Source organism: Hyaena hyaena, unplaced genomic scaffold, assembly GCF_003009895.1.
Source record: "Hyaena hyaena isolate Hyena2069 unplaced genomic scaffold, ASM300989v1 scaffold_97, whole genome shotgun sequence".
In the NCBI taxonomy this organism is placed as follows: Eukaryota; Metazoa; Chordata; class Mammalia; order Carnivora; family Hyaenidae; genus Hyaena; species Hyaena hyaena.
The window spans coordinates 1,941,602-1,956,776 of NW_024080728.1; the positions used below are offsets into that span (position 1 = coordinate 1,941,602).

Genomic DNA, 15,175 nt, shown 5'->3' on the forward strand with positions numbered 1-15,175 from the left:
AAAATGTCAGTCTTATTGAAATGTGTTGGAAATGGATGGAATAATTCCTTTGATTGTGTGTAAAGATTGTGCTATTAGCTTGTCATAAAGGTATATTATGCATATTTATTAGTTTTTGTTTTAATGTATGTTTATTTACTTGTGTAACCAGAATGCCTAAGAGCACATTTGCAATGTTGGATACTTTACTGTGACCTCTTCTGCTTCCTGTAGTTATATTTTGTGCAATCAAATTAAATTAGTTGATTCATCCTGAATAAATGGTGAGAGATGAAATAATTACTTGGGCATAGTGAAATGTTTTGTAATGAAATTTTGCCCCAAACCATTTTACTTTGGAAAAATGTGTCCTTTTCTAAACTTACTAACACAAACTGATTCCGTGTTGTATCTTGAAAGTAGTTGCACAATGAAAGCCAGCGATTCTATTCCTAAATATATCAATTTCAAATTTAACATTTTTTCAGTGATTTATGTAATGACACAAGGGGAGCACTTGTTAGATTTGCAGATGACATAGATGACAGAATCAAGGTTCAAAATGATCTAACAAGTTGGAAGATAGATTCAAACCAACAAAATGAACTTGTAGTGTAATAAATTTTAGATCCCAGCATTTATATTTGCACAAGGAAGAGAATGGAAAGACTCAGCTTGACAGCATTTTTGAAAGAAGAGCTGGGATTTTTAGTTGGACTGTGTGCTTGGCATGAGTCAGTTGTGTGGCAAGGCTGTTAAGAAAGTTCATGTAACCTTGAGTTACATTTATACTTGGCTAATGCCCGGACTGCCAGATTTTAAGATGGACGTTAGCCAAACTAGTGAGCAACCAAAGGAGGGAGGTGCTTAGAAGCCACGTGGTAGAAAGTGTTAAGGGTGGATATGAGTGGTCTCAAGTGGAAAGAGTGGAGTTTAGTTTTATTTTGTTTTATTTATTTTATTTATTTTTGAGACAGAGAGACAGAGCATGAGAAGAGGAAGGGCAGAGAGACGACAGGGAGATACAGAATCTGAAGCAGGCTCAAGGCTCTGAGCTGACAGCATAGAGCCCGATGTGAGGCTTGAACCCATGATGTGAGATCATGACCTGAGCCAGAGTTGGAGGCTTAACTGATTGAGCCACCCAGACGCCCCTGGAGTTCAGTTTTAGAATGGAGTTCACTTTTAGTGATTTTTCAAACGATTTTTATTTTCAAATATTTGAAGTCTTGTCATATTAAAGAATTAATATGAAATTTTTGAGATTGTTCTAGGGAAACCAGGACTAGAGGGTAGCAATAATGGGAAGAAAGATTTTGGCCTTTATGAGCAAGAAATATATTACTACAGTTAGAGCTCTTCAACAGTGGAGAGAACTGCCTCAAAAGTGACAAATTCTCTATCAGTGGAAGTATTTTGAGACTTGATGGCCCATCTGTTGGGGTTATTGAACACGGGATCTTTTACTGGATAACTAGAGATTAGATGGGATGACCTGTGCAATCCCTTTAGCCTTATGTTTCTGAATCTGAGGGGGAAAATGGAGTGAATCTCTGGTTTACTGATTGCAAAGAGGACAGTCCTTTTTAAACTGCCTCTTTTAAGCTGACTGAGCAAGTACAGTTCAGTGGCCCAGTTTTTCAGCAGCAGAGCAAATGTTATCTTTTTCATCATATCTGGCTAAAGTTTTTTTTTTTTTTAATTTGTTTTAATGTTTATTTTTGAGAGTGAGAGAGACAGTGAAAGTGGGGGAAGGGCAGAGAGAGAATCTGATATAGGCTCCAGGTTCTGAGCTGTCAGCACAGAGCTTGATGTGGGGCTTGAACTCATGAACTATGAGATCATGACCTGGCTGAAGTCAGACTCTTGGCTGACTGAGCCACCCAGGTACCCCATATCTGGCTAAAGTTTTGAGGAAAGACACTATTTTCCCTTTTAGGTACATTATATAAATAACCAGAGATAAATTTAATTTAAAAAAATGAGACATTTTTTAAAACTTACAGATACTCCATTAATGGAAGTGATGATAGCTACTGTATATTGTATATTAGATATCATATTTACTTAACTCTCTTAATACTCCTGTGAGGGATATATATTATTATTACCCAATAGGTAAGGTGACTGACACTTAAGTCACTCACCTAGGGTTTCTCCACTAGATGTTGGTAGAACTGGTATTCATAACATTAGTCTGATTCCAGAGGCAGAACTAGCTGGAACAGGCAGTTGTGGTTCAGGTGAACACAGCACTCAACTTCTATTTTAGAATAATGGCATTTGAGCCTTAAGTTTTACTATTGACTGTTACCTTGTGTGAGTTCCGTCTTTCCCTGAACCTTAGTTTATCCATAGACTTGACTTGCAGATTAAATGATAAGTTAAATGTGAGCATACTCTGTAAACTTTAAATTCTAAGAAGAGTTAAGATATGAATGTTTTTAGTGGAGGGCAAGATTAGAGTTCAGATCTGAGCCATCTCCCAGGCCAGGGCACTTCTCCTGGTGTTCTTTGCAGGTGTATTCAATACAGATTGAAGATACTGGTTTTGTTGTATACTAGAGGCTCTCAGAGCCATACCACTGTCTACCTGGGATCAGATTTGCATGAACCTTTCTTGTATTGAGCCAGGTATTAAGATACCTAGGATGGTATATTATTTAAAAGGTGAAGGGTTATGTTACCATATTAGTTTCAGTTTCTCAACCTGTGGGTTAGAGAGTGTCACAGACCCTTTGCAAAGGGATGGGAGGATATGATTTCATAGAAGTGGCTCGATGGCAAATTTTCTTATGTGTGAGACTTGGGAAATATAATATCTAGGTGAAATAGAAGAATCAGGATTATTGCCTTTTTTCTTTAAGTTGAAGTTTTTTTATTTTTAAGTTTATTTATTTTGAGCAAGCATGCATGTGAGCAGGGGAGGAGCAGAGAGAGGGAGAGAGAGAATCCCAAGAGCCTGATATGGGCCTCAATCCTATGAACCATGAGATCATGACCTGAGCTGAAATTAAGAAGAGTCAGACACTTAACCGACTGAGCCACCCAAGAGCCCCTCTCATCCTTATGATTTTCCTAGTAACATTTTCTATTCTCTAGCCCACTTTATTTTAAAAATACAGTATATAATAAATATACAAAATGTGTTGATCAAATGTTTATGTTACTGGAAAGGCTTCCAGTTAACAGTAGGCTATTAGTAGTTAAGTTTTTGGGGAGTCAAAAGTTATAGGTAGATTTTTTACTATGTGGGGGTTGGTGCCCCAATCCCCCATATTGTTCGAGCCAGCTGTACTTTCATCAGATTTTTTTTGTGTCGTAGACTCATTCTTTGAGGTTGGTTTTATGTTTAGAATAGACATATATCTTGAACCACTCATGTAATGTTATTAATTTCGATAAAGATTAATCCATTAGATAAGTACTAAGGTGTTATCTTCTAAATGTCCCATAAATGATTTCATAATAAATAACAAGTGAAAATCCTAAAAAAATTTCCTTCTCAGAATGTGACCCAATTTCTGGTTAGGAAATATAGTCACTGTGGCTTTGTTACATACCACTTGCCTGTCATTACTTCTGTGAGCCTTTTTCATCTGAAAAGTAATACTAAAGAGTCTTTTATTTTTCAGAGTTCCATTATTAAGGACCTTTCCCTCCCTTTTATCCTTTAAGGTCTTTATTTCCTTGTGAAATATGTTCTTCACCTGAATGCCGTCTTTCCTGTTGGTCAAATAAGACAACTATCAACATTGCCTGTGTGTCCCGTTTTTAATCTCTTAAGGATGGATGTTTGTGAGGTTTTGTTCAGTAAGGTCTGGAATATTCTGCCCATTTGTTGAATGGTAAATGACTTTTAAATGTTCAAGTTCTGTTAAATAACAAGGAGAACCTCTATGGGTAACTTTGGTATTGAAGTCATTTGTCAACCATGGTAAAACTTGCAAACCCACTTTATACAGAGTGGATTCTTGAAGCTATACAGAAAATAAAAAAACAAAAGCAAAGGCCCTCTGAAGAGAGAATCTGCCATGCAGTCAGCACTTCCCATGGGTTGGATAAGAAGACAGTCTCTGAACAGCTGGAACTCAGTGTTCAGGATGGCTCAGTTCTTAAAGTCACCAACAAAGGCCTTGCCTCCTATAAGGACCCAGATAACCCTGGGCGCTTTTCATCAGTTAAACCAGGCACTTTTCCTAAGTCAACCAAGGGGTCTAGGGGATCATGTAATGATCTCCGCAATGTGGATTGGAATAAACTTTTAAGGAGAGCAATTGAAGGACTCGAGGAGCCAAATGGCTCCTCCCTGAAAAACATCGAGAAGTATCTCAGAAGTCAAAGTGATCTCACAAGCACCACCAACAACCCAGCCTTTCAGCAGCGGCTGCGACTAGGGGCCAAACGCGCAGTGAACAATGGGAGGTTACTGAAAGATGGACCGCAGTACAGGGTCAATTATGGAAGCTTAGAAGGCAAAGCGGCTCCCAAGTATCCCAGTGCTTTCCCGTCCTCGCTACCACCTGTCAGCCTTCTACCCCATGAGAAAGACCAGGTAAGTAAAGACAATTTTAATACATTCTATATATTGCCCATCTGTCTTGTACAGTTTCAGTTAAATTTTATATGGGCAAAAGTTCTGAGTGAAGTTGAATAAAATCAAATCTTTTGCTTTAGAGCAGGCTTTTATATTTTAAAATGTATATATAGTTTTTCAGTATAAATTGTTCTATACCATTTTACTATGTATTGGGGGCTTCCTCACTAGGAAGAGTTTAATGTGATGATTTTGCCATTTGTTTTTTAAACACTAATTGCTAATTGGTGAGTGCTTAAAGGGACCTGGGTAGTAACTTTAATTCTTCTTCGTCAAGGCAGGACCACCGTATATATTTCAAAAGTCTGAGAAAGGCCATTGTATATTTTTCTCTTTAAAAATTTAAAAATTACTTAGAATTTATCTTTTCAGCTTTATTGAGATATAATTGATAAATTTTCTTTATTATTTTCAGAGAAGACAACTCTATAGACTAGTAAATCATGTTAATACTGATAACATGTACATTCCTGAAATTGTTTTAATATGTGACCTAAATCCTGCCTGTTTCAATTTAATTTATTATTGTCTAATTCTCAGTGGGTGAAAGTGAATGTTTATTTTGTGTCATACCATATCTTTTCTTTTACTGTTTAGTTTGTCTGGGTCTTATGTTATTTCTGGAGTATTTCTACATATATGGCAGATTTCTCACTTATACATATAAGTGACTGCTATAATTTAAATCTTGATTGAATAGGATTTTTGTTTTGTTTCAAAGCTACTGAAATTGCCTCCCAAACTAAAACCTGAGTAGAGCAATAGCACATTGTTTATAATAATTTAGGCCTTCATTGTTGGCAGAAAGAGTAGTTGTAGGCGTTGACTACATTGCTAGAAGTGACCAAAACACAAGCGTTAAGAAAAGTCATGCACCTGATGGCTTGTTTTTCCTCTTTGGATACTGCCAGCTCTTGAGATGGACTCTACTTCCCTCATTGGTTTAAGCTGATAGAGACCCAGCTCTAGAAACTGGGTAGGACCAGGGGATTTGCCTTTCTACTGACTAATCTAAACCCTAGCATTCCATTCTTCCTTCCTTCCTTACCCTCCCTCCATCTGTCTGTCTTTCTTTCTTGAATCTATCTATCTATCTATCTGTCTATCTAGAGAAAGCATGAGTTGGGGAGGGGGCAGAGGGTGAGAGAGAGAGAATCTTTTTTTAAAAATTTTTTAATGCTTTTTAATTTCTGAGAGAGACAGCATGAGGAGGGGAGGGCCAGAGAAAGAGGGAGATACAGAATCTGAAACAGGCTCTAGGCTCTGAGCTAGCTGTCAGCACAGAGCCCAGTGTGGGTCTTGACCCCACAAACTGTGAGATCATGATCCGAGCTGTAGCCGGGTGCTTAACCAACTGAGCCACCCAGGTACCCCGAGAGAGAGAATCTTAAGCAGGCTCCATGCTCAGAGCCAAGCCCAGTGTGGTGTTTGATCCCCCGACTCTGGGATCATGACCTGAACTGAAATCAAGAGTGCTCAACTGACTGAACCAACAAAGAGCCTAAACAAGATGCTCAACCGACTTACCTAGGCGCCCTAAGATTTTTTTTTTAAATACTCTGTATACCCAAAGTGGGGCTCGAACCTAGAACCTCTAGATTGAGGGTCTCATGCTGCACTGACAAGCCATCTAGGTGCCCCCAATATTTCTTTCTTTCTTTTTTTAAGTTTTTTTTTTTTAGTATTTTTATTTATTTCTGAGAGAGAGATTGACAGCGTGAGCAGGGGAGGGTCAGAGAGAGAGGGAGACACAGAATCTGAAATAGGCTCCGGGCTCTGAGCTGGCTGTCAGCACAGAGCCCGACGTGGGGCTCGAACCCACCAACCGTGTGAGATCATGACCTGAGCTGAAGTCGGATGCTCAACCGACTGAGCCACCCAGGTGCCCCTCTTTTTTTTTTTTAAATGTTGGTTTATTTGAGAGAGAGAGAGAGAGAAAGCGAGCGAGCAAACAGAGGAGAGGCAGAGAGAGAGAGGACAAAGTATCTGAAGCGGGCTATGTGCTGATAGCAGTGAGCCTGACACAGGACTCAAACTCATAAACTGTGAGATCATGACCTGACTGAAGTTGGATGCTCAACCGACTGAGCCATCCGGGCACCCCCACATTTATTTATTTCTTAATTTTATTTTTATTAGTTTTCCTCACATTAGTTTATCTTTTAGTGGTATTTGTGTAAACAGCCCCCAATTCTTTGTGAGAAAATGTGATCATAAAGAGAGAAGTAAGTAAACCTACAGAAAAACTTATTTTAATAACATTTGTTTCAAAAAAAATATCATGAGTGACTCAAATCCTAATTCCTATGTCTGACAAAGCCATATTAAGCACTTTTGTTTCTCATTAAATATTTTTTATAGGGGCGCCTGGGTGGCTTAGTCGGTTAAGCGTCCGACTTTCGCTTAGGTCATGATCTCGCGGTTCGTGAGTTCGGGCCCCGCGTCGGGCTCTGTCTTGACTGCCAGCTCAGAGCCTGGAGCCTATTTCAGAGTCTGTGTCTCCCTCTCTCTCTGACCCTCCCCTGCTCACGCTGTCTCTCTCTCTCTCTCCTAGAAATAAATAAAAAATATTTTTAAAAAAATCAGAATGGACATATGATACAGTAATTTCATTCTGTAAATATACTCAAGGTAATGGAAAGCAAAGTCTTGAAGATACATTTCTACACTAATGCCTATAGCAGCATTATTTGTAGCAGCTAAAATGTGCCAATAACCCAAGTTTCCACTGACTGATGAATGGATAAACAAAATGTGTTGTATGCATATAACGGAATATTATACACCNAGAGTCTGTGTCTCCCTCTCTCTCTGACCCTCCCCTGCTCACGCTGTCTCTCTCTCTCTCTCCTAGAAATAAATAAAACATTAAAAAAAAAATTAAAAAAAAATTTTTTATAAAAGCTTATATATACCATGAGGAAATTTCTTAAGGAATATAGAGTCATTTCTTGATGGATTTGGATATCTTTGTTTTCAAAATCTGTAAATTACCCTGAAGTATATTAAGGTTCTATAACTACTAGGTACATGGACTAATTCAGACAGCTTTAGGTAGTTTAATAGTATTTTTCAATAAATTTGTGATCCAGATAGGAGTCACTACAAATTTTCCAGTCCCTGTTTTATCCTTTCTTTAACCTTGCCCATCATTTCTTGCTAACCTTATCTTTTTTTTTTTTTCATGCAGCATCTCTTTGAAAGTATTTTTAGTCTAAAGGAAAATTCATATCTGGAAGTGTCTAGGATTGAGAACAGAGTAATTTATTGCTTAGCATGCAATTGTTACTGTTCTTTCTACGATGCTGATCTTTTCATATTGTCTAGTTAGCAACATCATAGAACAAGGAAAATAGAGGAAATGAGTCCTAGAATGTTTACTTGATGATTTTACTTGATGTAATTCTTACAAAAGAACAAATAAAAATTAATAAAAATCATAGCAAGTCAGTTTGGCCACAATGTATTGGATTGTTTGTATGATATATTGCAGTAGTATTTTACCTTGGTGAAAATGTCATATTGCCCTTTGAGATTACAAGTGGTAAATAGTTTAAAACCATGTAAAATTGGTAAATAATTGTAAAAGAAATTCTTAACCTGGGTCCATGAATGGGCTTGGGATAGATAGGCCACAAATCCCCAGAAATCGAATATAAAGTTGTCGGTATCCATATGTTTTTCTAGGGTTAGGGTCTATTGCTTTTTGTTGTTGTTTTTGTCTTAATCAGATTCTCAAAGGGATTCAAAATGTCAAATAGGCAATGTAAGTATTTTAGTACTGTAGAAAATATTAGCTGTTTCTTATACTAAAACCATAATGTATTAATTGTTGGTTTTTTATTGTTCTTTAACTTCTGTACTTGGATCTTAATGTAGACTGGTTGTACTATAGTTTCATGTATATAGGACTTTCTCTAATATATTTGAAGGGCAAATTATCATTGTTCTTGATGTGCTAGAAATTTGTAGATTTTGCATTGTGGGAGGACATTTATGATATAAAAGACAACTGTTTGTACAGAGATGGAGTAATCTCACAATTTAGTCAACTAATGTCTCAGAGAAGCTGTTACTCTAGAGTTTTTACTTTTGCTGAGCAGTTCCATTTAATTGTGAAAATGAAACAAAAATAGTAAAAATAATAACATTTCTTAAGTGTTAAATGCTGGCTGTATTCCAAGTGCTTTTACATTTATTATCTCCTTGACTTGTCACAATAAGTGTGAGGGCCATAAGATTATTATCCTTATTTTGCACATGAAAAACTAGGACTCAAAGCCTAAGTAATTTGTCATATCACTTACAGAGCTAGTGAGTGATGAAGCCAAGATTCTAAGGAGACAGTGTGACTCTAGACCTCTTTACTGCTGAGCTGTATACTGGTTAACAGTGGTGGCTTTTCAGTAACAGTAAAAGTATTTCTTCCATTTCCTCGACTGTTTAGAAGCTGTTTTCCCCCAACAAATAGATTTCTGGTATTTTAAATTTGAATTTTTTTAATGTTTTATTTCTGAGAGAGAGAGGGGGAGAGAGAGAGAGAGAGAGAGAGAGAGAGACAGCCACAGCGTGAGTAGGGGAGGGTCAGAGAGAGAGGAAGTTACAGAATCTGAAGCAGGCTCCAGGCTCTGAACTAGCTGTCAGCACAGAGCCCTACACAGGGCTCGAACCCAGGAACAGTGAGATGATGACCTGAGCCGAAGTCGGATTGCTTAACCGAATGAGCCACCCAGGCGCCCCGGTATTTTAAATTTGGTAGTTGCAGTGAGCTTATTACAGTTTTTAAAGCAGGTGCTATTTATAATATTAGCAATGTGGAAAAGCAGTAGGGAATGTGGTAAATCTGTGTCTAATTAGATTTAACATCATCATCATTCCTATGCATGGCTCCTAGGAAGAATACAATGCAAGTTAAAATAGAAGGGCTTCTTCCTTTCTGAAATGTAATTGCACATCTTCTGATAGTCTAGAATTCAAATTGGATATTACCACACTGGCTCCTTAGCATAACTTCTTTGTATTTATTTAAGAAAGCTCTCTTTGGTGAGGTGATATGGAAATGAATTAAACCACTGAAGATAAAACTTTATCTTTGACTTGGTGAGTGAACTCCTAAAGGATAGTATTAGTGTTTCTCATTAAAAGTGGTAAAGCTCAATTAGGTCAGATTATGAGGACTTTGGAAAGTCAAATATTCTGAGAGGCTTCAGTTATCACCACACACTTTGTAGCGTTAAGATTCCATTTGAATATTTGAGCTTTAGCATTTTTATGAAATGCTGTTCAATTTTAAACAGAGTCCTTGGTATTTCACTTTATTGGGGGTATTTTGCTGTAATATATAAAGTATCAAATATTGGTATGTTTTCAGTACAGTACATAATATGGGCACTCTCATTTTTGGCTGCTATAGTTGGAAAGGGAGATGCTTCTAATATTAGGTAGGTCTTTTGACATTTTTTCTTGAAGAAATGAAATCTTACAGAAGCCTTCAAACAGAATTACAAAAGCAATGATAATGTCCCTAAGAAAAAAGTGAATATGAGTTTATGATCTGAATGGGGCTGAGAGACAAAATTGTGTTAAAAATCACTTGTGGTCTTGGGTTGTTCAGTTGTTTATTCTGTTTGTCCCCCACTCCCTTCTAGGGAGATACTTTACTAGGGCTTTGGCAGTTTTATTAGTATGAAATGTTTCTATAAATATAAGATTAACGTACATCCTACATCACTTTCTTGTGTTGTGTAAATGCCATAAATAAAAGAACTTTATTTTTAGATTCCTTTCTTTGGTTTTCTCCACTTTGTCTTTGCCTCTCTAGTCGCATTATCCCTGCCCTAGAGAGACCCTCCTTGTCTTTCTCTGGGACTTTTCCAATTGCCTGCACTTTGTGAGGGACCATTCACTAGTCCATATTATTCTTTGATGTGGCAGGCTTCCAGAAGTCTCTCGGCCCTAGGGGAATTTTTCATAGTCTCAGACTCTGGATCTTTTTGGCAGAAATGTGTATATTTTTTTTATCTGCTAATTATAGAGAGTCCAAGTGTCCTCCTCTCTGTCGACCTTCTTAGTTTTCCTTTGAATTGGTGTCCTTTGTATTGCAGATGTCACATTTTTCTCAAAGAGTGCTTAGCTATGTGTATTCAGCTGAAAGTTGGATAAAACCCTAAACATTGCAAAATATACTCTTTGTATAACCTGAATTTTGGAATTGGTATGGATGAAAGTCAGTTTTAGAATGACTAAAGTCAGACAGAAACCTATTACGATGTGGAAGCCTAGATGGATCAAATACCTGCTGTTTCAGGGTCAGGGAAGGAAAAATATTGTAGTTTATGTTGTTCCTCTAATTAAGCTTCAGTAGTTCTTCCAAATAGCAGACTATCTGAGGACTGCTTTTGTGAGCAGATAATACCAGTTGTTGAGGCATTATTGAGAGAGCACTTGGATTGTCTCAAACTAGTTAGTCGGGTCAAGGGAAAGATAAAATGAAGAGTGAATGAGTCTTTCTGTTGTACTCAGAGGCATGACAGCTTGTTCCACTTTTGAGCTTTTATCAAGATGGGACTTGTCTAGACTTCTAATGAAATAGGCTTCAGGTAAAGTGGCAACATTATGTCAGGATTTTTGACTGTGAAAATGAGTCTTAAACATTCTTTTTAACTCTTTAGATCTTAGATGGTTTTGATACTTGGAGCTGCCTTTTAGACAACACATCATCCTGTCCTGGAAAACACACACACACACACACACACACACACACACACGTGTATATATATTTTCTGATTTCCTAATGGTATTTTCTTCTAAGCATTAGGGATGCTAAGGGTGTGGTGTTTTGAATAATTCTGGATATTTTCAGCAACTTTTCAGGGACTTACTGTTGTATTCCATATACCTGTTGGGCTTGTAACGGCTCTATTTGTTACACGTGCAGTGCCAAGAAAATCATTGTTTTATCGCTTTGAAGTTACTTACCAGTTACATGATGTTTGCCAATTTATTCTGATTGTATCTGGGATGGCAAAGGTTTTCATTCATTCTTTCTCTTCAAACTTTATTTAGTAAATAGTATGTTTTAATGTTTCTCAGAATGAGTCTATATTTTATGTGTATTCTTTGTACCTTAATAATGTACAAAGGGTACACGAGAAAATGCCATTGTTTGTCTTTGCAATGGCAAATTTTGATAGTAACTCCATGACTTCTTGTTTTGTTTACAATTTTCTTGGCTGGTATATTAACCTACAGTAGATTTGATGAAACTGTTCATCTCTAGTTATGGCAACATTTCAAATGTGAATCTGCATCTTAGGTACTTTGATCTTTCCGATCTATTAATATTTCTTAGTACATAAACATCAATTAGCCTACTAAATTAAAGGTAGCAAATGAGTCAGCCATGTAATTTGTCTGTGACATTTTGAGTTAGCAGGGCCATGAGAAAAATATGTTTTTATTTGTGTGGTGGTGCTCTCATCTCCCTGTCCTCAGGTGGTGATGGCAGTTTATACATGTAAGAAATGGAGGTATGGCAAGCGCACGTTGTGAAATGCTAATCCTTGTTCCCAGGCTTCTGCTTCTGCTTGGGGCTGGGCTTCAGGAGTTGTAATCTGCATACTGTCGCCTTTCCTTTTACAAATGAGCCTTTTAATTAGCAGAATATTAATATAGTGTCTAACTTTTTTGTTGTTTTATGAAAGGTAGTATTTTGAGAAATTTGCAAAATGAACCATATGGGCCAAAGTTCTAGAGTGAAGGGTATTAGATTTAAACTGCGAATCTGGCCTTTACAAAGCTACAGAATAAATACTAATCAGTGGTCTAAGTAAAATCCAGGAAGGATTTGTGTTAATTTGACAAGTAGGTTTAGAGTTCTTTAGCCATTATTTTTTAGAAACCAGCTTTGTTCATACATCCTTTCTCTAATTTGCTTCACTTTTGATCTTTGATAAAACCAGCTGCAATTTTGTTTCATTAACAAACTTAACTGTTTAACAGATGTTTGTTTTGGCTTGATTGTGTCCTTTCTATTAGAAACAGCATAACATACATAGAAACCATGCTGGGCCTTTTCCTGTCTGTAGCTAGACAGGCGGTTCAGAAGAACAACTTAATTTTATTTACAAGTTCAATTTTTGTTCTTCTGTACTATTATTGTAGGTATACAAACATTTTAGCTCTTGTTCCCCCTGTCAGGGAGGTCTTTTGTTCTTAATCCTCCATCTGTTAGTCTGGTACCCTCCCCCTCCCCCCTTTTTTAGCTTTACAAAATCTTAGCACGCAGGGAAAAAGGTATTGCAGAAGAGGTAATTGAGATATCAATGACTCTTCTACAGTTCAAGGGAGGGAATGGGACTAGCCTGGTGAATTTAGATAATTTCTTCCATCTTCTTTGATGTCAGTAAGCTGCCATATGGACAGCAGTGAGGCCTACAGGAAGGAGGTGAGCTTTGGTCTGGGCTGCCTGTGATACTCAAAGAGATGTGAGCTGGCAGCCAGAGGCAGGCAGCACTTGAATGTTTCTGTAGTCGTTTCTGATGTGGCCAGTCCTGATTTTTGTCCGTGGTTTATTGCCGTGCTTGTGACTCTCTTAGATCATAAATGGGAATGATGAAATTCAAGAAAGAGAGGTAAAGCTTAAATGCGGTAAGAGAAATAATAGGAGAAGCAAAGAATACTCAAACTAAAATACAGTATTAAAGGACACCAAATGATTCTTATTTGATATTTGATCTTGTTTCCAAAACTGGCATTGTAATATAAAGGAGCTTCTACCTTATATCAAAACCCAGCCCTAGGAGCACCTGGGTAACTGGCTCAGTCAGTTGAGTGCCCCACTCTTGATTTACGCTTAGGTCATGACCTCAGGGTTGTGAGATAGAGCCCCCTCCCCACCATTGGACTCTGCGCTGGGTATGGGGCTTGCTTGAAATTCTCTCCCCCCCTCTCTCTTTCTCATCCTCCCTCCCCCTCTCTCCCTCTCTCTGCTCCTCCCCTGTTTATGTGCACACAAGCTTTCAAGCTCCCTCTCAAACAACCCAACCCTAGCTGTTGAGCCTTGAGATGTGAGTAATGCTGCAGAAAACAGGATCTGCTAGTGGAAGAATGTGGGCTCTTTGAAGAACATTAGCTCTTCCAGTTAGATTGATGGCAGGTTGTGAAGAAACCAGGAAAGATAGGCAGTGGACGGAACCAGAAAGTTATTTTCCCCTTAACTTTGTAATTTGTGAAATTGCAGTATTTCTGAAAAGTTGAAAGAGTGATACAGTAAGTGCTCTATTTCTTTTACTTAGATTTACCAGTTGTTAGCATTTTGCTACATTTGTTCTTCCTCTGTCTTCTAAGTGTGTGTGTATACACAAATATGTACACATACTCATAATTTTTGGCTGAACTGTTAGAAAATAAATGGTAGATACTATGATACTAAGATGTTATGATATTAAGTCATAATAATTACATACTGAGGAACATTTTCCTATTATTTCAGAAATTCAGTAGTGAAACAAGAGTATTATCCAATTGACAGCCCACATTTTCCCAAATGACCCCTTTTGTTTTTAATTTTTTTTAATGTCTGTTTATTTTTGAGGGAGAGAGAGAGAGAGCGCCAGTAAGCTTGAGAGAGGGAGGGGCAGAGAGAGACAGAGACACAGAGCAGGAAGCAGGCTCCAGGATCTGAGCTGTCACCGCAGGGCCTTATGCGGAGCTTGAACTCATGGACCACGAAATCATGACTTGAGCCAAAGTTGGACATTTAAGCGACTGAGCCACCCAGGCGCCTCATAACTTAAAAAAAAAATTTTTTTTTAACGTTTTATTTATTTCTGAGAGAGAGAGACAGCGTGAGCAGGGGAGGGTCAGGGAGAGGGAGATAAAGAATCTGAAACAGGCTCCAGGCTCTGAGCTGGCTGTAAGCACAGAGCCTGATGCTGGGCTTGAACCTATGAACATGACCTGAGCCGAAGTCGGACACTTAACCAACTGAGCCACCCAGGCGCCCCATAACTTTTGTTTTTAATCTGGGATCCAGTTAAGGATTGTGCATTGCATTTGGTTGTTAATTTTTTTTAAGTTTATTTTTTTTTAAGTTTATTTATTCATTTTGAGAGAGAGAAGCCATGCAGAGAGGGAGAGAAAGAATCCCAAGTAGACTCCACAGTGTCAGCACAGAACCTGATGCAAGCTTGAACTCAAAATCTGTGAGATTGTGACCTGAGCAGAAACCAAGAGTCATGTTTAACTGACTGAGCCACCCAGGCACCCCTCTTTTTTTTTTTTTTTTTTTTTTTTTAAAGAGAGTGAGAGAGCAAGCATGAGTAGGAGGGAGGTGGGGGGTGGAGAGAGAGAAAGAAAGTGAGCAAGAACATGAATCCCAGGCGGGCTCCGTGCTTATCATGGAGCTTGACATGACACTCAGGGCTTGATCTCATGACTCTTACTTATATCGTGACCTGAGCCGAAGTCAAGGGTCAACTGAGCCACCCAGGCACCCTGAATAGTATATCTTTAGTAGAGAACAGTGTTCCCTCTTTTTTTATTTTTTTTAAATTTTTTTAAAATTTTTTTTTTTTTTTAATGTTTTATTTATTTTTG

At 37.9% G+C, this 15,175-nt stretch overlaps 1 protein-coding gene across 5 annotated transcripts in view; it reads left to right on the forward strand.

The window, feature by feature from the left end:
* KAT6B (lysine acetyltransferase 6B) overlaps nt 1-15,175 on the forward strand; it is a 195,231-nt gene that overhangs the window by 14,981 nt on the left and 165,075 nt on the right. For all 5 annotated transcript variants that reach the window (XM_039235103.1, XM_039235106.1, XM_039235107.1 and 2 more), the window contains exon 3: nt 3,658-4,534. In XM_039235103.1, coding sequence (XP_039091034.1) covers nt 3,914-4,534 — 621 coding nt within the window. In that variant the 5' untranslated portion in view covers nt 3,658-3,913. The remainder of the gene's footprint in view (nt 1-3,657; nt 4,535-15,175) is intronic.